We start from the raw sequence: 27,731 nt of genomic DNA on the forward strand, positions 1-27,731 counted from the left end.
CTCGGTGTCAAATCTAATGTCTGGTGATCCCCATTCGGGCCGGGCCTATTTTGGTTGGAGGGTTCACATGAGCTCCCGTCAAAAGTACACATTTGTCTGCGAGTATTCTTCCGCCGAGCGAGCGACAATCCGTCTTCTTTGCAGGCAAAAAATAAACACAACGGCTCCATTTAGCGGCGGCCAACAACAGGAAAGGAGTTAAACCGGCGGCTATTTTCAGAAGTTTCATTTTTATTATAAATAGTAGTGATAATGCGCTCGTACACATGACGTGATGTCATATCGCTTTGTCAGATAATACAAAAAAAATATATCAAAGGAATGAAAGGACTGGTTCATTCTAAGACAGACAGACGGACAGAACACGAGTGCTTCTGGAGTCACTCGGCTATTCATGGTTTGACGGATAAGGCAGTTTTCTACAACGTGGAAAAAGGCTTTTCAATCTGTGGACACACACATGTGACAATAAATATGTCCGGAATGCATCAGAGACCTAATTCTGCTTTTGCAAAAGTGGAACTAACATAAAAGGTCCCAAGCAACACAAAGTAGTAATAAAAAATACAGTTTTGGCTTCGTCATTCCTTCATTTCTCTCTTCACACTGGCATCGTATGGATTCGCTCGCTCACAGCAATATTAACGATGTTTCCTATTTGTTTTGGACCCAAACGCCTTCAAAGGCACATGTGTTGTTCCTTTACAAAGCACTCGACCCAGGGAATGAATCCAAAGTGTTTCGTAAGACTTCAAGAGGCACATTTGATTTTCCTGTGTGTGTGTGTTCACGGTGAGGTTGACTCTGAGATACATGATATTGCACTTCTGGTCAGCTGGGAGAATGGCTGTCTTTAGTCTGAGCTCTCTCGCTTTCTCAAGTGTCTCTTGGTCGTGACTTGTGACCCGGTGGCTTTCTCTCGCCGGGAGAGGATCTTTAAAGGGTTTTTTTAACCCTGTGATCGATCTTGCCTGTCCCCCCCCTCCACCCGTCGCCCGGCCTCCTTTAAAGCCACGTCTCCGCCGCCCTCCTCTGCTGCTCTCTCATCTGTCACTTTCCCTAAAGTCACCCCCTGACCTCCTCCGAGTACCCCTCTAAAACTACAAAAGGCCGGGATCTCTGCCTCGCCGTCCGAAACATCAGCGAGACAGAAGGACAGAAAGGCGAGAGGCGAGGGGGGAGGCGGAGGGGGAGGAGGAATGTTTGAATGAACTTTCTCTGCAGTACAGCTGTGGTGTACATTAGCGCTTCAGATACAATAAAAACCCACAGATTCGTTAGCCGGCGTTTGTTTTCCTTCTCTCTGGAATTCCTCTCCATGTGTGGGACGCAGAGGTCTCAAATAAATGCAATAAAAATCAACACAGCCCTTTTCTTTCCCCCCTCCCCTACAATTTGGGGATTAATTTGGAGATACATGGAATTTTATAGGCGCTCTCGCGGCGCTAAGATATGTAAACATGCTCCTCCGAGCGTCGGCCCACAGGTAGTCTGCAGCGATAGATCTGGGTTCCTTACAAAGACGCCACAGGCAGACGTGGCGGTGGGTCGCCGCCCGTGGAAAGTGGCTCTTCGTGGCCCGGTAGATGGTCCCACGGAGCGACCACGTTAAGCGCTGGAATCTCCACCGTTCATTTACAATACTGACACAGCAACCATCAGTCAGCAGCTCCTGCTTCATATTCCTCCTTGTGGTCCCTTTATTTTTTTTATTTTTCTCGTCCATTTCTTCCGCCGCCGCGAATAATAATGTCCTGAAGAAGAGAAGGTGTCCTGGTAAATAGTAGGAGATTTTGGTCCCGGTATTAAAAGGTTTCTGTTGCTGTACACACTACCGCCCGTCCCTCGCTGCTCCACGCTGCTCATCAGGTGATTTCAGGCCTCAGATAAGGAAGGGCACCTGGGAGGAGGGAAAAAAAAGGATGAAACACTTGTTAAATAAAAAAAAAATAAGGTGGAAGGATGATGAAAGTGATATGTGGCCGCAATAAATTTTGGGCATATGTTTCAGCGCGGCGTTCCGCTAACATGTGGCTATTGTTAGCATAGCATGTGCTAACAGTAGTTTGAGGTGTGAGGTCAGGGCAGGGGGGTGAGAGCGGCGTAAGGAGGCTACAGGCTCAAATCTGCTTTATTAACACGAAAACACTACGTTATGACCTCGTCCTGACAGGCAGGAAGCCAGGATCCTAAACAGAAGTGGGACGAGTGCTCAGATCTTATACTGAATAACACAGTGTAGAAATATTCAGTTTCAAGCAAAAGTCCTGCATTTAAATGTAAACAAAAGTAAAAGTACAAATGTATGATTGTGTGATTAAAGTGCCGTATTTATGAATGTACAAGTACTTGGTTAGTTTTTCCACCATTAATCTTAAATATACTGACATCATGTATTTAAGTTCCAACAACAGAAACAGTGAACAGATGGCAAAAATAATAATACCAATAATAATCATTTACTGATGTGAGTTGGTCACATGTTCTGTCCTCAGTTTACTTATTTGCCACTTTCTGTTTATTTCTTTGTACGTCAGTCGAATTATTTTAAATATTTATCGACCCTAATGGCGGTAAAAGTTTAAACCGATCCGACATTTTTATTTCATTTTATTTTTCCTTTATTTAACCAGGTAGGTTAATTGAGAATCGGTTCTCATTTACATAAAGCTCTGGAATCAGGTAACGAAGCATCGATCCTGTCGTGGTGTTTTATTAATGCTGAATTTAAACATTGATCCCTCAGTGTTAATGAAGTTCGTTACTCGTGAGGTGTGACTAATTAGAAAGCGCCAGTTTTTTAATTTAATGTATTTTGGTGGGAGTCAGTTTTTTTTTTTTTTTAAAAACAACCCAGAATGCTGAATGTTGGTAATCAGTCGATTACTAATAACAATAACTACACAGTTAACCTTTATTTCTTCAAATATTGTTCTTGTTTTTATGTTTGTTTGTTTGTTTTTTTCACTTTTATGCTTATTGATCAACCCAACATGTAGAAATGACCAAAGTGGGATCAATTCCTTTGCCTCGAACTAACGTCTCACATTCGTTGGCTAAATATTGAAATTAAATGTCATGACTGTGGTGGATATAAAGCCCACTGGGGAGGCAGCGCTGTGGAAATAGTAAAACATCCCAGATCACAGACTGAGGGCACATGACCCGGCGTTGGGTTAACCATCTCTGAAACCCAACAGAAGCTAAGCATCATTTTCTGCATCGTGCTCCTGAAGCATGGCGCCAGTCGGAGTCGATCAACGAGGCTGACGAAGGCCCAGCTGCTTGGAGATCTTTCCACAGATGGAGAGGAAGCGTTTCGCCTCTCCGACCTCTGGAGGGCAGTTCGCTCCGATTGCCACCATGGCTAAAGAAAAGGGCAGCACCAAGGGAAAGCTCCACAGAAACCGTCTGACAGGTGACCTCTGTGCAGAAACACCACAGCGCCGTCGGCTTAGCAACGGAGACGTTAGCTAAATAAAAACAAGCAAGCATTTCATGGATTACCGCTGTAATTTCCGTGAGGCGGTCCAGTGAGAGCTGCGTGTCGTCGAAACGTGCAACAGTGCGGAGCAGTTCCTGACGCGGCGCTGGAACCCGGAGCAGCGCTGCTCAACGCTGCTTCCCCAGCTGACCTCAGTCCTCGCACCTGTTTCTAATAGCCGCCCTGCCAGAGGCTATTAGGATCCGTCCACCCCCAGAAAGGACCTTTCCTCTGCAGCTCCAGACCCAACCGCACACCGGCTATCCAGTCGCTCTGATTAATCACATCAAGATGGACTGCTCGGGCCCGTAACACTGCCGAGGTGTGTGTGTGTGCCGTCCTGATCGCTGCCTCGGAGCCTTTGTGTTTATGTGTGTGTGTGTGTGTGTGTGTGTGTGTGTGTGTGTGTGTGTGTGTGTGTGTGTGTGTGCGCACGGTGCCACATGCTATTCCTTCATGTGTGTCGCCTTGATTCCTAATTCTGTCCACTTGGAGATATTTGACCGAGATATTTCATTAGACATTTGCTGCTCTCGGATATTAAGTTAGATATTCATCTGATACCTGCCGCCCCACAGAGGTGCATGCAGTCCGACTCATTGGACCGTTGCCGCGCTCTTTGAAGGGCCCGGTTGTCTCGAGGTTGCCACAAGGTCAGTGGATGAACCTGATTGGTCAACCCCCTGTGGACCAAAATTGGAAACGGCGGCCGCTGTAATCATGCTGCGGAGGAAAGTGACGTTGCCGTCCAAAGTAAGATGTAGATTTGTTTGAAGTTGATTTTAACTCTTGAGCTAACGGTAATGTGAAGTGAAAAGAGCCTCTCCCGGCAGGTATCCTCTGAGGGGAGGCGGTCCGAGGAGGGCTATCGCCCACCGCTGCCCTGATGGGAGCTGACTCCGCCGTATACCCGACCGCAGAGTTCAGTATCAGCGGCGGGCCAATCACTTCGCAGATGGAATCAGATCTGCACAATTAACCCCAACACTTGAGCCTGCACGACTGGACCCGGGAAAGTCTAAGCTGTCTTTAACGGGCTGCAGCTACCTGTGGGCTGCATGTACAGGAGTTGGGTTTTCTTTTTTCCATTCGTGGAATCAAAGTGAGGAATTTGCGGTTCCAGGGTAGACCTTGGACCGCTGGACCAGCAGAGTGCCCGATAATTACACCCTGTATCGTCTGATTTGGCTCATCAAGCCAGTCAAAGGCCACAATAAAAACAGTCAGCGGTTTGCTCTGGAGAGCTGGAAAGTTGCTGAAGGTCACAGATTTTTTTTATTTTTTCTAAATCTGTGGCTTTATTGTTCTGCGGTAACATGATCTGGAAGCCACAGGGCGAGCACGCTCTCAGAAACACATCATATTTGGTGGGTTACACGAGTGGGCATGGCCGAGAGAAGCTGTGTCATTAAAAACACGTCAGTCGTCACTAAATTAGGCTGAGCAGGAGCAGTCAGGCGTTGATATCATGGACTACAGCCTTACAGCGGCGGTACATCAGGCTACGCATTTACATCTTTACTCTGTTTTTCCCTCTGAGTTTCTATCTCAGGATGTTCACACAGAACCCTGCATAACCCTCATCACCGCTCCACTGCATTACAGGTTTCACATCAACTAGACATCAGGATTTAGGGAATCATTCCTCGCTGTTTGTCCATAAGCAGAACTATGGAAAAACAACCAGGAGAAGATCCAGATTACTTCCTTAAAACTGTAACGGCTGATTATCCGAGGCAGATTTTTGTTTGGGCTAAACAATTAATCGATTTCAAATCAAAATCACAATTTTAAAACAAGGCAATTTGGAATGTGGTTGTTAAATAATCTGATAATGTTGTAATTCAGTTTTATTCAATCCAAGCAGATTTAAAGTTTGAGTAATGTACAGTACGAGCTTCGGGCTCCGCTGTCTTTGTTTAAAAGGCGTACATCCTGCAGCACCCAGAGTTTAAACCGTTAATGTGTTGATGAATTCATGCCGTCCTCCTTCTTGTGCGACAATCAGGCTTTTTTTAATATGTATATATATTTTTCTGCTTTTATTTTAGAGCCGTAGAGACGGACAGGAAATAGAGGAGAAGAATGGGGAGGACCTGCAGCTAAGGCTCGTCAGCGGGAGTCGAACCCACGACCACTACAGCCTCTGTTGAAACCAGGTGAGCTACGGGGTGCCCAGACAATCAGGCTTTTGATGGTTCTCATGATGTTCCATCATATTTTAAATCAGTTACACATATATTAGAGGGTAGCTTTAAAAAATATGCTGCAGCATCTGTGAGAACAACTAGTTTTTAAAACAATAACAGTGGTGATGTGTTTCACTCGATGGTGGACAAAGTTTGCGATTTCCAAATTATCTTCATATAACTGCTGTCGGTGTGGGTGGAGGGACGCTTATTGAACGGTGCTGGTAGTTTACTGGAGTTTTCCTGTTTAGTGCTACATCTGCACTACGTTTCAGAGACAAATATTATTTTTACTCCACCATCCTGTATTTATCTGACTATCTGATTTAACATTAGCTCTACTCATAACATCTCCCAGAAAAATAATACTAAAAAACACTAATTTATTAGGAGTCTTCCTGCTTAATGAGTTTTACTTTAGTACGTTTTGACAGTGATGCCACTTTAGTTTCACCTGAGACTGTGAATGTTGTGTATTTTTATAGCGTGACATTAGTTTTACTTTAATTTAAATACTTCTACGTCTGGTCTGTGGTGCCTTCGTCTGCTATAACGTGGATATAACATATAGAGAGAATGTGCATCGCTTTGCTTTGGGGATTTGTGTTTATGTGCTTTTCTTTCTTTTTCCCTCTTGCTGGTTTTTTAAGCAGCTGTGTGCAAAGTAAAGATTATTATGATTAGATTTGTTTGATTCTATGTCAGGATGTAAAAGGTGAGGATAAAAAGTCTATTGACCTTACTTTGTCCGTACTGGCCGTACTGGTAGGACGCCACGTGGTCCACGGTGTAGCCCGGTGAGCTGTAGGACGGGGGGCAGTAGGACTGGGAGCTGGGCAGGGAGGGCAGAGCCGACATGGAGGGGACGCTGGTGAGACCCTCCAGGCCCTTGATGTGATCCATGCGCTGGCTGCAGCTGGCGGCCATGCCGGCGGGGGGCTCGAGGCCGCCCGTCAGAGGGGAGATGGCGTAGTCGCTTTGGGGCTGGTGTGGCACGCCGCCTGGGTTTAGCAGACCCATCACCTGATTGGAGGAAGGAAACAGGAAGACAGGGATTAAAGCTGAGTCTCTCTCAGAGCGTTGATGGCTCCAGTGTTGGTGTTGCATTGATGTGGTCGCTAATTGGGTTTTGCTCAAGTTTGTCTCATCAGTGGAGTCGAATAATCAGGAGGAACTTCATCAATGCAACGTGGACTTTCTAAGTTCCAATCATTGACCCTCCATCCTGCCCCCTAACATCACATCCTAAAGCCTAGCAGGCATAAAGAGTGAATGTAGGAGCAAAGGGTGGAGAATCCAGAGTAGAAGACATGTTTTCTCTTCTACTTTTAGCTTCTAACTTGCTTTATAACACACTTAATATCTTTAATCTTCAGTGTACAGATGCACAATTGAATAACAGGCATCAGCAGAGACACAAAGACAGCCACACACACTCGGACACATGAAGGAAATTCCCCTGCTGAGGACATCAAACGGCTGCTGCAGACAGAGATAGCACCAGAAAGGAAGAATTAAGCAATTTGTCTCCGATCCACCGCTCTGCTTATTCAAAAATTCCTTTTTGACGCTGGTCCAAAAACCCGTGGCACAAGATAACAACTTATCTCCGAGAGAGAGATACGCCGACAAAGATAACACAGAAATAGAGGTCTGAGTGAGCTCGGCTCTGTTCTACCTTTGGAATAGATTTGCGGTTTGAGAAATCCGTTAGCTCCTGACCTGGTCTGTATTAGCAACCAGATAATCGAATTTGGGGGAATATTCCTTTGCCAGCAAAGGACGGAAAAGAGCCGCGGGGCGAAGCGTTTCAACTGGCTTCAAACCAGACCTGATACCACCAGAACCCCCGTACGCTCGTTGAATTTACCTGTCCGTCATCAAAGTGGTTCGTAAACCGTTAATCAGGAATCGAGGCTGGCTTCACCACATATGAAAGTACCCCAAACTGAACCTGCTACCTCTAAATGTATCATATCCCACCTCCTCCTCAGCAGAGCAGAGGCCTCAAGGCTCTTCCAGTTGTCCTAATAAGAAGCAGGTACGCTGCTCTTTGCGTCCTCTTGGCCCTCTAAGTGACATATTATTCTACATCCACACACACACATGGTCCTGCTTAAATCATTTCCCAAGTAGGGGAGGTGAGTGGAGGAGTCCATGTTGATTCTGAGAGGGGAGTTGTGTTTCCTCCCATGCCTGGTAACATTTTCCTAAAAAATTAACCTGCGTTTGTGAGGTTTGGTTTAAACAGAAAGCGATCGGGGACACAAAGAGGCTGAAACGCCACCGCCAGCAGGAATACTTGAACCGACGGAGCCCAGTTGGGTGATTTCTGTGCTTTTCGCCTGTTTAACCAAACCTCTCCGAATCATCCTGTTCTTTCCTGAGCTTCTCCCGGCCTCACGAGATGGCTGCTGGCTGCCCCATCCAGGGTGTTTCATATTGGAGCGCTGCCGTCGCCGGCGGCCTAAATCAGTGCGTCCAGGAGTTAGCGGGGAAGAATGTCGGAATGGGGGGAAACATCTGAGACGGGACATTCCTCCCCGGCCGTATGAAATATATACAAATAAATTAGAACCTTTGCTTTCACATGGAAGAATGTTGAGGCAAACATTTTAAGAATGCAATCACGAGAAGCTTCCCTCGGGGCTACAGCATTGCTTCAAGTGTGGCAGTGTTTGTTCGCATACACATGACCACGACGATGCCGCGTCTCGCTGCCTGTGTGCGACGACGTGAAGTGTTTTCATTTTGTTCCAGCGTTACACATGCGGTATACGTCTGGAAGTGTGCGCATTGTTTGTTTTTTTATTTATAAAAGTCTCACAACACACACATGACCACGTATTTACCAACAAGCTGAACTGCTGCTGTGTTCGAAATAATAAAAAACTGCAGTAATCAATCCTCCGATCTGAACAGAAGGTTGAGAAGCTGATGCATGCCGCTCAACCATGTCATGTAATATTTGTGTAAAAGATGTTGCAAAATCCTTAACTGATCCCCTAAATGTTATGGAGTTGATCAATTATCTACAGTGTGTGGTGTGTGTGTGGTGTGTGTGTGGAAGCATGTGTGTATCCGTGCGAGTGTATCTCGGTCTTCACACGGCGGCGGCGGCGGCGGCGGCGGCGGCCCGTTCTCTGAGGAGTCAGACTGCGCCAGGCTGAAATCTCATTTTCTGCCTGTTAGGGTCTCTAACTCCTCCGTCGAGGTGCAGAGACCTTCAGACTTCATGCCCCCATAATTGACTGTAATTGTCTTTTCACTTCTCATTTGTCACACGCCCAATTGTCCTCTGTCCTTCCAGAGTCGCCGTCTTTCTCCTCCAGCGGTGACCCGACCCGCCGCTGACTGTAAATCGTGCACTTTGTGGTGACGGCCGGGTGAATCACACAGAAGCGAGCGTGTGTGTGTGTGTGTGTGTGTGTGTGTGTGTGTGTTTATGCCTTCCTCACCTACATGGAATATTATTTGAAAAGTATACGTGACTTTTTTATAGCTCTTAATATATCGACTGAATCCGGACGGCTCTCGTGCGGCTCTCAGTCCGAGTTCAGTTCTCTGAAATCATGTTCTGACCTGATTCTGTGTGGTTCTGCTGCGTCATGCTGTGGATGTTGTTCATGCATGTAGAACAATCTCAGTCTCTGGAGGCAGATAAAGTGTCGAACACATGCAAGCGTGCAAAAACACCGACTTACTTCGTTCTACTTTTGCATTTGTCTCGAAATGAATTAATCCAAAACCAGATGTTAATGTGAGTGGATTCATGTAATATGGTGCCTGTCACAGTATATGATATTATCACTTCATAATATATAAAAAAATAATTTTATTTGTTTATTGTGTGTTTGGCAAATAAATTGTACTCAAAATAGTGACGGGAGGTGGAGAGAGAGTCTTAAATATCAGTTATCTTTAACTAGCATCCCTCATATAAGAGTTACAAATCTGTAGTTAGAAATATTTCTGTTAATTAAAATCTCTTATCAGATTTCCAGTGAAATGATAACGAGAATGGGTGAACATGTACTACCTCAGTGATTAGTTTGTTCCATTTTCTCGTAGGAGAAAAAATAAAAAGATGAAATTGCTTACTTTTTTTTAACCATTGCATTATTTCAGTTTTGTTTTCTGACATAAATAAATTCCCGTGATTTGATGTCATGTAACTACGTAAGCAGCAAACTCAACATGTGCACATTTCTGCCGTACCTGTGGTGAAAGCCCGTTCCCTATGGCGGGGTTCATGGGATTGGTTGGTCCTCCAGGGCCCACAAAGCTGTCTGAGTAGCCCGAGAAGGAGTGGCGTCCGGAGGCGAGGCAGTAGGCAGAGCCTCCTTCTCCTTGTCCTCCACCGCCGGAGGCCTGGTGGCCCGAGGAGGGAGGCAGAGGCTGGGGACGGTGCACCGTGCTGGGAGGCTCTGACACTGCCAAAGGCAGGACGAGGGAAGGTAGCAAAACAGAGCCGTCAGACTGAAATCCTGCTGCTTTGCTAAACTTTCACTCAAGTAAAAACTAAATCAGTGAAGTCAAGATAAAGATTGAGAGCGTGTCGAGGTGTTGGAGGTCATTTCAATTTAAAAACACTTGGAACAAATAAAACAATGACCACGCAATAAAAACACTGTTGTCAAAATAATGGAATTACTGATTTAAAAGGAACAAAAATACTGAATACCAAGAACAACAACTTCTCTGCATGACACCACTAGTTTAAGAGAGTTAACTGAAAGCGACACAAACATCAGAATAAATAGATTTTTTTTGTTTTGTCACTCCATCTTCAGTAAATAAACTTTTTAACCTCTAATAACTGATGACATATCCCTCTGTGGTAATTTGTTTGCACCACAAATTGATTTGAAAAGTTGGATACTGGAGGAAAAAAGTGTTGACACCAAACTAAGAACAAAGCTTTCTTTCATTCAGGAAAACATTTGCTCCAACAACAAACTCTGTAAACACACTAGATCTCCTTTGAATTGGAACACGCTTGGCTCCGTTGTATGCGACGCTACTCTGCATATCAACCACCAGCCAGCGGTCTAATTACATAAGCCTGATCCTACCTTGTGCTATAGATGAGGGGGGGTAGGAGCTGTCAGAGAGCTGGTAGGGCGGGATGCTGGACATGGCGGAGGGTGGGAAGCCCCCTGGGATCAGATGATTAAACGCCATCAGTTGATTGGCTCCAGCTTGCTTCCTCCACCTCGCTCGCCTGTTGCTGAACCACACCTAGAAAAAATGTTGATGCGACTTTACACGAGCCTGCATTAGCATCTACGGTCAGAACTGGAAAGCTTTTCCTTGTCATAAGATATAGTGATAATTATGCACAGGGGGAGATTACGCAATAACTTCTCTCACACTCCTATGGGGGTGTGAGACAATGTGAGAGAGTGTGTGCAGCATGGCTGGTTGCTCTGAGTGACATGCTGCGTCCATATGGACAGGCGTCATGCTGGGTCTGTTTACACTTCCCATATGGAGCCTGTGGAGGAGAATTTACTGGACTCCACATCACAAATAGGAAAAGTCCAGATCGGGCCTCTGGGAGCAGAGGATGAGAGGTGTGTGTGTGTGGGTGGGTTTTGTGCCGCCGTACGAGGCAAACACTCATCAGCAGCTTGTCATTAAATGGTCAGACAGCGCCGCAAAGTTTATGTGCGTGGGAGTGTGTTAGGTCAGGGTTCCTCCAGGGCTAATATTTACAACCTTTGATCACGTCAAAGCCTTTCAGATACACGTTCATGTCGTAGATCCCGACCCCCTCTGCGTAGTGGCCTGCTCATACCTGCACCCTGGCCTCGGTGAGCTTGGCCCTCTGAGCAAGCTCCTCCCTGGTGTAGATGTCCGGGTAGTGCGTTCTCTCAAAGGCCCGCTCCAGCTCCTCCAGCTGCTCGGCGGTGAAGGTGGTCCGACTGCGGCGCTGCTTCCTCTTCAGCGGCAGGTCGGGCTCTGACTCCACGTCCGAACCCTCGTCTGAGTGACTCGCTGTCCAAACATGGGAGAAAGAAAATATCAGATCAATACGTAGGATCCTGATGAGACTTTGACAGCTTCACAGATTCATTTTACTGACCACAGTGATCCTCAAACATCTGAAGAGCAAACGGGCTGACGTGTAAAATCTCACTGTGGATTCAGACAATGGAGACAGTAACGGCTAGTCAGCAGAACTGTAAAACACTAACTTTGCTCGCTGTTCTCCTTTGATTACCTACAACTCTTACAGACGGTGTTTTGTTTTTATTTTACTTTCTCTACACACACACACACACACACACACACACACACACACACACACGGGAGCCAAACAAGACCTCCATTCAGAAGGAATATTCCAAGCCTAAGGAATAATCCCATCAGACAAGATTCCCAGGGCACCACAGGGGGACTGGTGGACTAAAAGCCGCACAAAAGGCTAATTTGGATCTGGGGGCCGTTCTCTGAGCGTGTGCGTGGACAGTGGCGTGGATGCCCGCGAGCAGTTGGCTGGATAAAGGACAAACTGTCTGTATAGTCAGGTGAATGCAAAGATTACAATCTGAACAGAAGCAGGAGTTATGATGACAAGTCTCTCTCTGTTGCTTCCTGTCACTCCACACGAGCAGCGCTGCAGCTCAGAATAAACAAACACGTCAGGTCTTCAGAGTTTGGTGCAAATCTGTCTGCACCAGTTTATAACAAAAAATACTGTAACCCAAACATCACTAAATTAAACAATTAAAAATGATCTGAGACGCGGTAAATCTTCAGGGTTAAAAGTTAAAACAGGACTGAATGATCAATTATTTACAGTTTTTGTTGTTTCGCTATTTTAATAGTCTTAAAGCCTGAGGTGACGTTTTACGGTTTTGTTTTACCAACTCGTTAACCTTCAGAACCCCAAAACTCGTTTGAGAGAAACGTTTCTGTTTTAATAAATCACCAACATGATGCCAATAATCAGAGCGAGATGGTATAAAAACAGAAAGAATCGTCAGAAATTCAACTTCTGGTCGGGAACATTAACCAGATCTAAGCTTAAAGTCATCGTAAAGAGAGGAGACACGAGTGGAAACGGTTCAGAAAGAATAAAACTAAAATAAAACAGACTTAATTAATATAATAAATGGAGCTCAAAGCGACAGAGAACCAAGTTGTGGGAGGATGCATCCAGCATGGTGAAACATCTCTCTGCTTAGAGTGTGAGAAGGTATAAAAATACAAGCAGTAAAATATCTCAGACTTTAGAGCTGTTTCCTACACAGTGAGTAAAAATGTGACAGGAGCAAAAAAATAAATAAAATAAAAAAAGCCCAGAAAACACTTTGGGTTCAGCGATTTAAACCTTCAGACAGCAACTCTTTCATCCTTCAATCAGAGACTTTTCATTTTTGCTCAGTAAATTACATTAACTTGAATTATTGGTGACTGATTTTATGTTGATTGTGTAATTAATTATTAAATTAATAACACTTTTTTTTTCAAAACTAATCTCTTATATTTAAGAAGACCCTGCTTTCACTTCAGAATCTGTTTTGGACCCGTCGATCTTCAGGCTGACTGAGCCTCACAGACGTTATGCGTCCCGACAGCTTTTGTGTGTGTTTTTTTTTTTTTTTTTACTTTTCATCTCCGTCTCAGATTAGTATTAATACTATTGTGAACTATGTTCTGAAAGCCAGCAGCTTGGTTTTTAACTCAGTGCCACTTCAAACACTCCTTTGGCTCCCTTCTCAGTTCACCAAGGCCAAAGCGCCCACTTTTTGTGTTACACTTAATTAATTCCCCCTCAGCATAGGGGAAGTTTTGTGTGCAACACTGTATTAGTTCCCCCCTCAGAAGCAACAATAAAATACAAGAGAATCCAAATAGCTCAGGGCCCCTCATGTGAAACTGATCCTCTCTCCCCCTTTGGCGATTTTCTCCTCACAACACCAATAGCAGTGGGAGTCAACTTAACATGCATTAGGAGCAAATTGGTAAAGAAACATTCAAGCATGAGGGAGGCAATAAGTAAAATATTTTCAAAGGGGGAGCGAGAGAAATGGAGACATTGCCTTAAGCCTCTGCTGAATATTTTGCAATTTTGCGCTCAGAGATTGGTAGCTCTTCATCAGCCTCCGTGTGAGTGGAGCGTCTGAACTGAGGGCCTCTCCAGAAGACGATTCAAAATGGCCACTGTGGTTTAAGCAGTTCAGCTTTATCTGCTGTTTGTGGAACTTTCTGCCTTCGGTCGCTGCGGTGCGGCGACAAAGCCTTCCTGAACCGATAGTCCGCATCTTTTATTGCGACTTACAGGACTTCAGATGTCGAGGGAGGAATTCGGGGTGTGGAGTTGTGGGGCTTTGGAGTTCTGGACAGGACGGCTGAAAAACAAGAGATGAGGCCTTTTGTAGCCTCCCCCTCCAGTTCCTGCATGGAGGAGGGCCGCTAGGAATGCCTCCCCCCTTACCTACCCCCCACCCCACCCCAGCATGCACGTTCCTCAGCATTTCACAGGGATTTGGGCCTTGGGAAAGCTGAGGCGGCCCGGGAAAATCCTTAATCACTTTGGAATTACCTATCGGTTATGACTGCTACCGGGGTTTCAAGAACATTTCAAAAGAAGCGACAGAGTGGCACCTCTTAAGTCTCGGGAGTCTGGTCGCGGTAGAATCCGTGGTGGAGAACCAAAGCTGGCTCATTAGTTTCATTTCACTTTGTGGGATTGCTACATACAGATACGACGAGATAAGATGATGGGCCGAAATGATAACGAGGTCCGCGGGGAAGCTTCGTCAGTCAGGGCAGCGTAATGAGAGCATGCGGTGGACATCCTGCACTGACAGGTACTCGCTGATAAAAAATAATAAATAAAAAAGCTCAGAGAAAACATCAGACGTGCACATTTTTCACTTCAAACAACAGCAAACCCCGAATTCGCCCAGAAAACACAAACTTTTTTTTTTTTTTTTGCACTTTGGCACACAATCCCTCCTTAAACAAGCACCACCTTCTCCTCCCTCGTCTCTCCCTCCTTCTCACCCTCTCTTTGTCTCCCGTCTCCCCATCTCTCTCTCTTTTCCACCCATATTTCTCTCTCTGACTCTCGGGCTCTTTGTTGCTCCACAGAGCTGAGGTCTTTGCCGGCGATTTCCACGCTCCATCTGTGGAATCCGTCATGGCTCCCTCAGCCCTTCACAGTGGAGGGCTGTCACCTGCCCCACGGGGGAGCTTGGGAGGGGTTGGGGAGGGGGCATAAAAAGGCTCCGCAGAGGGCTTGGGGGTGGGGTGGGGTGGGGTGGGGTAGATGGGGGCATAGCCGGGGGCATTCAACCTCCTCCCCCCCCAAAAAAAAAAAAAAAAATCCACCCCTTCTTCCAGAGGGAACTGTAAGAGCACCTGAGGGGGTGAGAAGGGAAGTGGGGGCAACGGGGGCTGTTGTTGTGCTTGTAAATGTACCCATGGGGATAGTCTGTCTGGGCATCTGTGTCGCTCGTAGTGGCTGTTGGTGGAAGCAAAGTGTATCCACAGTTTGTGGGCCGCTTTCAATGCATGGACACTAGTTGAGGTGAAAGAAAGTACGTCGCCCCTCCTCCCATAATATGAACGTATCTAAAGATTCAAATCACTCAGTTCTTGTTTCTTTAACCGATCGCTCTCTAAACGAGCTGAATCATTACTGAGCTTCTCAACAAATCAGGCTTCAGGTTTGTGTTTCGTCTGGGAAAAGACATAAATGAATTAGTTTACTAAAAGGTGACAATAATTCATATTTACAGCTGCAAAGATTTATTAATTACAAGATTATCTGTCAGCAAATAAATTAAGCATCAGCTATTTTAATAAGTGCTTAAAAAAAAGAAAAAATTCAGAGAACAATTGAAGCTTCTTGAATTTTCTGTCTGTCCTCTGTGACAGTAAACTGAATATTTTCGGGACAAAACAAGACATTTAAGGATGTGATTTTAGGCCTTGGGAAAGACTAATCAATACGTTTGCACCATTTTCTGACATTTTATGGAGAAACAGCTACTTTACTAATTGAGGGAGTAATTGACAGATTAATGAAAATAAGTTTCAGGCCTATTTTATGATAAATAAATCCACCTGTAAGCAAGAGTTTTAAAATAGTGTTTTCTTTGCAAAAACTGCATAAAAAATAAAATAAAAATATGTCCATGCAAAAAACTGAAACACAAAGGAAATGTCTGTGTAGAAAAACTTAAAAACTTGAACATCATGAGCATATACACAAAAGTGAAAGTTGTTGTGTCCTTCAATTAAACCAAACTTGTTGATTTAATTCAAACATTTAAAACATGTAATTGGGAAATGATGCATCTTAATCTAACAATTCTGAAACTGCACAAAAACTTTTTCCACAGGATGATTGTTGTTTGCTGTAAAAGAAGCCTTTAAAAAAAAGTTTTTTCTTTTTCTTTTTTTGCCATTACATGCAACAAAACTCCACTCTCTGTGTTTCTGGCTGCTTTTGTCTGAGACCTGAAGTCTTCTCTCATGCAGCACGCAGCATCTCTGCTTGACAGCCTCGACCACATGCCTTAAATTCTGGAATATAATGTCATGCAAATTAAACTGGCAGGTGATGAAGATTCATGGGGTGTCAGGGGGGGAGTTTTGGTGGCAAACGCTGTGCCAAGATGGAGGGCAGTCACCCCTAAAGCTCACTGCTCCCCACAGCTTGGTTAAAGAGCTCATAAACACACAGACAAAGACAGCAGCACTCCGAGCACATGTCCGACTACACACATGTACACAGCGCCGGGCTTCCCCTCGTTTTACATGCATTTTAAAGCTGCGTTAATCGAGCTTGTCAGCCCTGAGGCGTCTCTACTTCGGCGTCCATTAATACTTCTCACGTGGCTTTAAGCGTGTTCAGGCACAAACGCGCGCACAATACTTTGCACAATGATCTTTGTAGCGATGGACTGTGATGCTAAATCAGCATCAGCGCGTTGCCGCTCTTCCTGGGACAAAGAGGAAGAGAGGGACGTTCGGATGGAGCGGTGAAACCTTTCCCCAACCTTTTCCAACCTTGTAAATCTGTGGTTTCAGAGTGCCCCGTTTGCCGTCATCGCCTCGCTATCCCTAAGATCTGATCCTATCGCGTTGGCACCGTCAAATAGCCTTGGCCAATCAAATTATCCACTCTAACCCTCCTATCGCTGCCTGCCTGTATACATATGCTATATCTTAAAATGCCGTATTTATAGCCCCTGTAAACACTTCACTTCTCTCTGTATACTTTCGCTCCACCTCAGCGTAAAGGAGCAGGGGATAGCAGATGTGGTCCTGGCTCTTGTCAGTTCATCGAAATATGAGAAAATATGAGCCTTAAAAGGGTAAAATTATCTGAGCAGGAGCAAGGCCTGGAAAAGCAGCCCGGGCAAGTTCGTCCGGGAGCCGGGGGAGCATTAAGCCGCAAAATAAGAGAGGAGTAGTCGGAGGGGGTGGGTGGAAGGGGTTAGAGGAGAAAAGAAAACTGTTTAATTTAACCAAACTGAAGCCCTGAGAGGCGCACAGTGCAGGAGACTCCAAGCCAAAACAACCTCACCCGAGCCAAGAAAGCCCAAAATGGCTCCCACCGAGCAACGCCATCCCAGAGAGGAGAGAAACGAGGAGGAGAAAGAGGAGGAGAGGATTTAGCTGAAACAGTCTATTGGAAAGACTTTTCTGGGAGGGGGGGGGGCAGTCGGATGGGGACACAAAGGCTTAAATATGTCCACCGAGACAGTAGAGGATGTATGCGTGAGACAGCGACAGGGAGACGGAGCGAATGGCTGTCAAACGTGGATTTTGGGACTTGGGGGAATTGACTGACCATATGTGGGCTATTTACGCCCCTCTTCGGACATCCCAGTAACTCTTCTGGGGCTTTGGTTAATAGCGAGGGTAAATTGAGCCTCTGACACGTTGCCCCCCTTTCTCTCCACCTACCCCTCTCAAAAAACACAAAACAAAAGGCAGAGGAGACAAACGCAGCATTTATTTGGGCGGGCCGACCATGCTGCTCCCATTCAGCGGCCGGGGGACTAAGTGACTGGCCGACTGCATTAAACAGTATATAGAAGTCAAGGCAGGCAGATGCTGGGCCGGATAATGGCTTTACTGACAGCTTATGGACCCATCTGCGACTCTTTCTGCTGGGTTAAGAAAGACAGTGTTTGTGTGTGCGTGTGGATTTTTGTATACGAGTGGGTGTGGGTGGTGGGTGGTGGTGGGGGGGTGGAGCAGTGTTATGAACTCACTTGACTTGCTAAGAAGGAGTTTTAACCTCCGCAGCTGCCCCGTAAATACGAGTGTGCCAGAGCTGTGTTGGTTAAAAATATACAAAAAAAATGCTCCACATGTGAGCAAACTGTCGTTTATCATCACCTTGTTACGGCGCAGAAAGATGACCGACGGCATAAAGGGCTCCGTCAGGAAAGACTTATGGGAGTTGTCGGGGATGTCGGGGGGCAACAGGAAGTGGTTACCTGTCATTTGTAGCTAAATGTGTTTCTAACCCTGTTTCCTGTGTAGCGCTGGGGGAGAGCGACCCTCCGCGGCCCGGTGACCCCGCACCTCTTCTCCGTCTTTTAACTTTCGAAAACGACTCTGGGCTCCAGTCAGCGGGGAACATGTTGAAATCCAACAAGGTGAGCGGTGAGCCGGGCTCGCCGTCACTCTCTATTTCTTGGTCGACATGTTGGACGTCTGACAGCTTCATCTGGTCCAACCCGCTGGCAGGCTGCCCCCAGCACAGCTATCAGTCATGTGAATTTTAAAGCGAACGTAAAACTCTCATCACAACTTAAAAACATAAAAACAACCCACTGTTTTCGTACGTCAATTTCCAACTCAAAAATTCAAGCATAATGAGCTCGAGTGAGACATTTAAAATAGTAGTGATGTACTGTATAATTAAGTCTCTCATGGTAAATATTACCCAGGAACCCCTGGTTTGGCCGTGAATCCCTGTTTGAACAAGGAAATACCTGTGATCAAGTTCTACAGAGTGGTACAATCATTCAAACAACCTCTATAGAACTGATTATTTTCATGTCTTTGTTTTCCACGATTGTCTTTGATGCCTTCAAGTTTGTGTTGATCACCACAGATATTCTCACAGTGCACGACAACAGCATAAACACACTTTTTAAGCCTCTTCTCCTGACGCAGCACAAAAGCCTCTGGGCTAATTAGTTAACAAAGCTGTGAATGAGAGTCAGGCTTCATCAGCCCGGTGATTGACAGCTGCCTGTCCCCCATCAGCAGCATGGATGCTGCGTTTACTGGCCTCTGGCTGGCCTCCGCAAACTCTGACACTCAGGCCTGACCCCGGTGCACACACATGCACATACACAACCATATCCGCAGACAGATATATGAGAGGAAAACACACGCACTCGCATTCTTCCTCGCTTTCTCAGAAACACACACAAACACACTCATGCACATTAAAAAACAACCTCTCTCCCCCTTCGCCCCCCCAGCCCTTGTGCCTATAGTGCATACTTGCAGCAGATAAAGAGGGGCCTTATTCTAAGGCGAGCCATTCTACTTGACCTTCGCTGGGCCTTTTCACTCTTTCACTCCCTTCAAACCGTCTTTGGGGCTCGTTCACTCGCGGCTCAATGTGGCTAGTCCATCACGGGTGAAGGCTGGGGCGCTACAGCGGGTCTTGAAGGGGGAATACCCCAAATACCCCTTGCCCCCTTCCCCCCTGCACACACACACACACACACACACACACATACTCTAAAGCCCCGCCCTCTCAGAAATCACCCTGACTTCAAAGTTGGTGTGCATTCATTAATTGCCCTTTGAATTGATATCAGAGGGTCACAATAAGAGTGTGAAAGGAAAAAGAGGCTTTAATGAAGCATAGAGCAGCCATTCATTTGCAGATAACTATGTTTTCATGCTTGGATAGTCATCATGCATGGGCTTATTAGAAAAAACTCACGAGAGAGGGAGGAGTGCGGGACGAGGAGAGAGGGCCAGAGAGGCAGAGAGAGCCCCGGGGTAGAGGAGAGTGATTTGGTGCTGGCCACTTGGCCCTCGTGCCCCCCTTGGCCCTCGTGCCCAGGGACTGACTGAGTGACACATTCATTCTTTCTGTGGACAGACAGAGCCCTCTTCAGCAGACACTTGGCTCAGGCCACTAATAGCCAATAGCTATAATAGGATCCATCAGGAGCTTATCGGGACCGTCTTTGTTGGATTTTAAGGAAAACTTTTTTATTTATTTTGATTATTCTTCAGTCTGCTGACTATTTTCTAGCTTATATGATGAGTCAGGCGGTGTTTTGGGGGGAAAAAGAAATCCTAAAATTCAAGGTGTCTCGGTTGTTTGTACAGTTTACAGCATGTTTGTTTTACAGTTAAATAAAACAGAGAAAAGATCCTGAAACTGCAAGAATTTGGGTCACTTTTCAGATTAATTGAATAATTGTTTTAGCTCTACATCCGACTCAAATGAAATTACATCTTTAACATTTTAATTATTCAATTTGTGTGACACACTTTCAGAAACTTCTTTTGGGATTGTTGTGGCTCTCTAAGTGAGGAATAAAAAAGAAAAACCTACATTCATCTGGATCTATATAATCTGTACTTTCACTGATCTGCAGACAACAGCTGTAGTTCAAGTACAGAAGTTAATGTGAGAAATCAGCCTGAGCTCAAACACAGCGAACACACTGCACTGTCTGTGCTCCAAGCCCATTCTCTGCCTCCACTTTTCCCTCCTTCACTTTATCACTCCTTTTCCCCCTCGGTTGTTCAGTGTTTCCTCCACTCCACTGCCATGGCACCGCTCCAGTGTGTGCCTACGTATTACATTTGCGGCACGCCATCCTTCACCCCGAACGGCAGCGAAGCCCAAGTTCCCTCATTCACTTGCATTATTTACACAAACAAAGTCCTGCTCCGTTTCTGTGACAAAGCCAGCTAAATCTTTATGGCTCTTTCATGTATTGTCTCCTCACGGTTCCCTTTTGTCCCTCGGCCATTGGCCCGGGCCATGGATACAATGAGCCCGGCAGAATGGAGGCAGATTGAAGGAATGCGCCTCAATAAACCTAATTATGACATGATGACTGCGCTCACCATGGTAGGGGTTTTTCAAAGATCCCGGGCTTATTCAATTAGCCCTTTCCAGGATCCCCTTTCACCAAATAAAGTTATCCCTTTGACTGTTTGCATTGCAGAGTGGAATGTGTGTGTGTGTGTGTGTGTGTGTGTGTATGTGCGCACACACACACACACACACACGGCTGGCCTAAATGGAAATGTATTGGCCCTCAACAAGGCTCCTCTGTATTATCTGGCTAATTTCACCTAACGAAGTATGGACTCCAGAAGATACACTGTGAAAATGTGAAGCAGGAGGAGGGAGGAGGCGGGGACACCGTGACTGTTTTAATCATTAACTTTGTCTCCAGGGTTAATTACTATGACGCTGAGAGTTTGGAGGAGCTCAGCAACAGGCCTGGAGGGTCAGCCTCACTGTCCAACACACTCATGTTTGACTCAAATCGAAGCAGCAATGGGATTTTTTTAAAGCAGAAAAACTCCTCTCTGTTTTCACTCTGTGTGCTGCTTGGGAATTTGACAGATAATGTTTCATCATATTTATTTTTTATATGTCAAAAATGAGCTTTTGTGTTTTTTTCTTTATTCTTTATTTATTGAGGAGCAGCCTGGATCTACATGATGCTTAAAATTAACTATAATTGTCAGAATGTTTTCAACCCACATCCAAGAAAGATGCAAGGAATCAAAACAACAAGTGCAGATTTTTTCTTTTTAAGGACAATGGTTTGCACATTATGATAATATTCTGCTAAAGCATAAAACCCAGTTGTGTTGTTTTCACTGTTTGATGTTTAATTTGCTGACAAGCTGCGTTAACTCAGGAGGACAGCTTCACAAGTAGAGCAACTTCACAAATGAACTTCTCTAAACTGGAAGAGCCACAAAACATGCACGATCGAGCCGCAAAAGGTCAACACAGGACTTAATTATAAAACTATACGGACTGCACTGACTTTCCTTTGTGCGCTCGGTGGGACGCAGCCCAGATATGAAACGAGCTGTGCGCCGCAGGCTGAGAGAGACAGAGGGAGCGAGTAGGAAACAGAGGGAGAGGGGCGGTGTTGCTCTCCAGATGAAAGTGGGATGAAATAAAAGAGTCGATTTAATCTGCTTGAAGAGATTTGGGGAGCAAGTGGGGGTAGAGGAGGAGCGGATGGGAGGGAGGGCGGGAGGGAGGTGGGGGGACAGGCGGTTGGGTTTTCGGAGCAGTGCGCAGCGCCGGACGGGTGGCCGGGGCCCCCATTGTGAAGCTGCGCTCCGGGCCAGACCGGGGTTCTCCGGGGAGAACATTGGTCCCCATTCACCGAAAACACTCTTTAATACACTCCCTCCGTCATTAAATGTGACATGGCACAATATCGACATCATTTAGAGGACATTATTAATGTGCGAGGGGGCAAGGCCGGGACTCGTCAAAGAATCAATAATGGATCATGAGTTCGCCGACAGGCGCAGAATTACCAGCGACATCCTCGGAGGCGGAGAAGGCCGCTTGGTTTGGCTGACCAATTACAGTCAGAATATTTGGCAGTAATTAGCCTTCATCAGACGCTGCGTGGTGGGACCATGTTCCTGCGATTACGCACGAAAGTTATTCAAAGTTTACAGACGTCAGAATTTTTTATTTTAATTTTATTTTTTAAAGAATGTAGGTACACATATAATTTTTATAAAAACCCAGCAGAGAATCTAAATTCCACCTGAAATGTTCCTTATTCACTTTTCAGTGTTGTTTCAGCTTCTCGGACGTGTGCGCGCACTTTTATAACCCTGCGCCTTCATATCAGCTCAAACTCCGGCGCGTTACTTTTAGTAATTTGGACAAATGTCACCTTTTAAATATAATGCTCTATTTTCTGCGCGTGCATGAGCGCGCAGGTTTGTGTGGGGGGAGCGCGCGTCTCGGCCGCGATACGTGAGTGGATTTCAGAGGCCTCAATTGTGATGCTGAATGGCAGCCGACCCCGAAAAGGAAACATTTTGTAGGTGAAAACGGCCATTTTCTCTCGGTGAACGGGCCCTCTAAACCGTGCCGGAGCGCTCCCTGAATAATTCATCCTTCATTGCGGCCTCATAATGTGTTTTGTCGGGCTTTTTTTTTTTTTTTTTCTGTGGAGAAGCTCTGCGCTCCCCTTCTTTCTCTGGGACTGAATTCTAAACAGGTTGCCTTCTTCTTCTTCTCCTTCTTCTTCAGCGGCGGCCAAAGCTGTTTCCAAGCTGGCCTTTTGTCCGCGCGCAGCCCAAGCGTGAGCCCCAAATAGACTCTCGCGCTTTTGTCTCCCAAGTTCATCCGTGAGCGTCCCGTTGTGCGCGCGAGGCGTGTCTTTGTGCGGAGATGGAAACCGTTGAACAAATGTTTGATCAACTCATCTGGGGGACATTTTGTCTCGTCAAACCGGACCCCTTTATCTGTCCTCCGACGCAGACAACCGCGCAAACGGCGAGCGGAGGGTTAAATGCGCACAATTGGCCGCTAAACTGATTTAAAGTGTGGAAGGAGAGGAGATGGAAACTGTCTGAATGCACGTGTGACCAACATAGTTTGGACTCCGGTGCCAAATATGGGCAGATTGCGTTAGCCTGTTAAGTAATTAGATTATTAATCAGTTAGTAACTAAACGTTTAGTGACATTACTGCCGGTGTCTAAAGTTAGATTGTGCATGAATAGAGCCGATCATCGCCTCCAGTGTTCCCCTCACTTACAGCTATTCCCATTTAGCTGATCCTTTGAATCATAATTAACTTTTCTAGGGAAAATATTCAAATTGATTTAATCAAGTGAAGGCTGACAAGCGCATTACTATTTGTTTCCTCTTGCCAATCACACACAGCAGCGAGGCTGTCGCGCGTTTAAAAAAAAAAAAAAAAAAGAACGCGCGTGTGTGTGTGCGCGCGCGCGCAGTGGAGTGGAGGTTGTAATAATTTGGAAAGTACCAAATTAGACTAAACGAGCTGCCACGCGTGACCAGTTTTCCCCTCTAATGACGTAAGTAAAAAATAAAGTGATGACATTCTAAATGGGCTAATTGGGTCTAATGTAAATATGAAGTAAGAAGCCCCCAAAACCTCAGAAATGTCCAATTAGGCTTCTGTCTGTGGAGCTGCTCACAGACGGGAAATGAAGAAAATGTGCTTTTATTCCTTGGCCTGCAACACACCGTGTGCCACTCCACAGCAAACAGTCTGGCTGGTGTCTGAACACTGCAAAACGTCTCTTCTATTAGCAAAAACAAAATAAACTTCAATAAACTTTATGATAAAACATTTCCGTGCAGACCAGCTTTAAAATCTTAATTTCAGTCACTAAAATGCGCTAAAACTGTTTCTGGGTTGATTTAAATATTTTTAAATCGTTTTATAAAAATTTGATTTATTTTTTCAAACTAAATCAACCTGCACACACTCCTTACAGAGGACGCAGCACAGAAAAGAGCTGATTTGTTGCATAAAATGATGATCAGACTGTGAACTGAACGGGCCCTGAGCGCTTCCATCATTTATGAAGGCAACAGGATGACTTTCTGCTGCTGCACAACAATCCAACACTTCTCTCTCTTTCTTTTTTTTTTTTTTAATATGTGCCTCCTAATATGCGGACTTGCTGAAACATGGCCATTCATCCACACACTGCTTTTAAACCACCGCTGAACTCTCTCTCTCTCACACACACACACACACACACACGGATTCATTCTCCCTTTTCCCGCACAGACCCATCACCTGCTGTTTGATTTACGGTGCGGCCTCATGGGAAACGCATTAGCCGGAGAGATATGGTCGATAAAGAATTCCTAACAAAGGACGACACACACTCTCCACCCACATCCAACAACACCACAGCGCGCTAAAGCTTCACACACACGGCCCAGAGTAGCACCGAGTCCCTCCGCTCTCTGCTACAGCCTGCGCAAAAAGCGGTCAACAGGTTGGAGGTGTGGAGGTTGTGCTCCACAGACACTGTTCCTCTCCACTTTCTACCAATGACAGAAGATGTTTTCACCACCACACTGATATCTCCCCACACACACACAGTTCAGCAGCCGGATGCTGAATCAAACCTGATCTAATGTGTGTGAAAAACTCCAGATGAAGTTAACAGACAAACTTTTTGTTTTCAGTAAACTCGAGGAGCTCACTTACATCTGTCTCCTAAGATGCCCTCGATGCTGTGTTTGGCTCTCCGCTCGCTGTCCTCCAACTCTTTCTTGTCCATTTCATCTTCATCCTCCTCTTCGTCGCCTTTTCCTCCGAACTTACTCCGCATGATGCGACTGATGGAGCTCACTGTGAGGGTTCGTTCAGAAACAAACGGAAGATAGTTTACTACAAAGCACAAGACTTAAAACAAATACATTCACAGACTAGTAATTAGCACTGCATTGAAATACTACTAAAAGTTTTTAAAAAATATTAGGCAACTGTCAAACATCTATTTAAAAAAAATAAATGAACACTGGAAGAAGTAAAAGATATATATTAGATTTATTATAAGGGGAAATGTTTTATTAATTAATTGTTTAATTTTTATATTTTGAAAATTCAAATAGGCTATTTAATAACTTACGATATTTTTTAACTACAAAGTAAATGATAGAGATAAAATAATAATTTAAAAAATAAAATTAGTCTAATAAGAACACGAATTCATTTCTGCCCTTTTTTACCTGAAGGAACGTTGTTGCGGTCACATATCCCATCCTTCAGTAATTTATCCCGAATCTCCCAGCTAAACATACCCGGGTTTTCCCGCTTGTATTCTTCTATTCTCCTCTCTACGTCCGGCGTTGTTCCCTGCTTCAGAGGGCAGAGAAGTGTCCGTGTTTACTGACTGCATCCACACATATTATAAAATCAACAGGTTACTACATGGATTACATGCAAACATTTGTCCTAATAATGTGCGTTTATCCCGGCCTGTGGAGCCCCTCTCTGCTCCATATACCTTGGGTTTGCTGCCTCCGATGGCTCCGGGTCTGATGGAGCCCGTCTCCTGGTACCGGCACAGGATTTTGGACACGCAGCCGTGGGAGACCCGCAGCTGTCTGGAGATGACGCACGGCCTGATGCCGTGGTGGGCCATCTCCACGATCTTGTGTCGGATGTGGTTGGGCAAAGGTCTGCCATTTATGAAAACTCCTCCGAGCTGGTTGACTCGGCCTTGACCCAGCGGGGTGGACACTGATCAGAACATGAGAGCACCGTGTCACCGAAACAGCACCGGGAGCTGTAGCCAGCTGAGCCCCACATAGAGGCAAGAAGTTCTCGAGAACAAGGAAATAATTCAGTCTAAGTGCTTTAAAATAATAATAAGTGACAATAATGTTGTTGAAACTGTACGCAGCCTTACGGTTAATTATCCTATCGAGAAAATGCACAACACACACTAATGATCACAAATAGGCTCCAAACAAGTTTGTTCAAAGTTTCTAAAATTGTAAATAAAGCAGTGAGACAGAATCCAAACCCAGTGGAGCTCAAACTAAAGTCTGACCCACATGATAACATCAGAGCAGCTAGCTTCACCCATAAACTCATTCTTCATGCTCACAATGTAAACAGCAAGTTTCTACACTGAGGCCGTGACACAAGAACAGCACCAAAGCCCGAACTGAACCCCAAACATCTCCTGTCAACATCCAGGGAACCGAACCGGCCCCGTGTCAGCGCGAAGCTTTACCTTCCAGCGGGAAGCCACTGCGGGGGTAGTTCTGAGCCAGCGTGGGTCGCATCATCCTGGGTATTGACCCCGCCAACGCAGTCATACCTCCACCACCACCACCCCAGTGCCTGCGGAAACCTCCTCCTGACGGGGGAGGCTCGGCTCCTCCGAGCACCGAGCGCGCAGGCGGGCAGGAGGAGGAGGACGTCGCTAGAAGCCGAGTGGAGGAGCTTCCCGGAGGGTTAGCCTCGGTTAGCTTCGATCGGGGTTAGCCGCGCCCGGGCTACAACCGAGCAGCAGTAGCCCCGGGACAGCCTCAACCCTCTGAGGAGTCAAAACTGACGACAAAAAAAGTAGAACGTGTGACTTTGGGGCGGTAGAGGAGTCGGTTTTTCACTCCTGTCGGGTGTAAACGCCGGTGTGCAGGCTGTGGGGGACGCCGAGGCGGGCTAGCCGGGGCCAAAGTATTGTTGTTGTTGTTTGTTGACACCGGTTCAAAGTGAGAGGAGACCGTCAAAAGTAGCGGAGCTCTTCTCTCTGCCCGTCAGCGCTCCCGGCTCTGATTGGTCGAGCGGGCGCAGCCGGTACGCAGCGGGCCGCCGCGATTGGCTGAGGCGGAAAAACTTTGGTCCTATCAGAGGCGTCCGTCGCAGCTGGGCTCGGACGGGACAGGGGCGTCAATTCACATACGGCCGAGTCAGTGCGCGTTCTGTTCGACCCGCAAAAAGTCCCAAAAATCCGCTTATGTGTTCGGAGAGCTGCTGGGCGGAAAGTGGAGCCACAAGAGATGATGGAAGAGGTCTAATTATTTGGTTAATGTGATAAATTATTAGCAGGTAGCCATTTTTTTAAAATGTGTGTGTGCAGACGAACTCAGTGCTCCTGATGTAAGAGTTTTCCATTTATTTTCTGTCATTAATCATCTCCTGCTTGTGTTCTAACCGTAAAAACGAATAAAGAATATAGTTAATACCCAGACGGTGGCTAGTTTACCTAAAAGAGTGTTAAATGACAGAGACAACAGTGCAATGCAATCCCTAACAAGTTGCATTTCTCCACCTTGTGCATGTGTAATGTTTCCCTGTTTGTATTTGTGAGTGAAGTGGAAGAAAATATTAGAACCTGTTCAGACGGGTTGCGGGTCAGTGCAGCACCAGAACTAATCCCAGCCTCTGAATATTATCTGTGGCAATAATAAAAGTAGAGCCTCAGTCCCGTCAAATACTCAACATTTAGCCTCAGCTATAAATCCTGCGGGGCTACTGTGCTGTGTTGTGTTAAGGTTATGTTTGTTGCGTTATTTTTTGTATTTTATTTAGT

The 27,731-nt window shown here is 45.7% G+C and overlaps 1 protein-coding gene across 4 annotated transcripts; it reads right to left on the reverse strand.

Annotated features, from left to right (window-relative positions):
• Positions 1-211: 211 nt before the first annotated feature.
• Positions 212-26,894, reverse strand: LOC103365076 (paired box protein Pax-3-like). 4 transcript variants are annotated; one of them, XM_008292410.1, is made up of 9 exons: positions 26,430-26,894; positions 25,695-25,930; positions 25,417-25,543; positions 24,893-25,036; positions 11,474-11,673; positions 10,749-10,914; positions 9,892-10,106; positions 6,417-6,696; positions 212-1,900 (listed from the first exon to the last, which is right to left on the reverse strand). In XM_008292410.1, exons 1-9 carry the CDS (start codon positions 26,512-26,514, stop codon positions 1,866-1,868), a joined length of 1,488 nt encoding a protein of 495 aa, XP_008290632.1. In that variant the 5' UTR covers positions 26,515-26,894; the 3' UTR covers positions 212-1,865. The 4 variants fall into 4 exon arrangements, with proteins under 4 accessions (XP_008290632.1, XP_008290635.1, XP_008290631.1 ...); XM_008292413.1 differs by having other exon boundaries at positions 25,489-25,546; XM_008292409.1 differs by having other exon boundaries at positions 25,417-25,546.
• Positions 26,895-27,731: the final 837 nt, after the last annotated feature.

Source organism: Stegastes partitus, unplaced genomic scaffold, assembly GCF_000690725.1.
Source record: "Stegastes partitus isolate 25-593 unplaced genomic scaffold, Stegastes_partitus-1.0.2 Scaffold808, whole genome shotgun sequence".
NCBI lineage: Eukaryota > Metazoa > Chordata > Actinopteri > Pomacentridae > Stegastes > Stegastes partitus.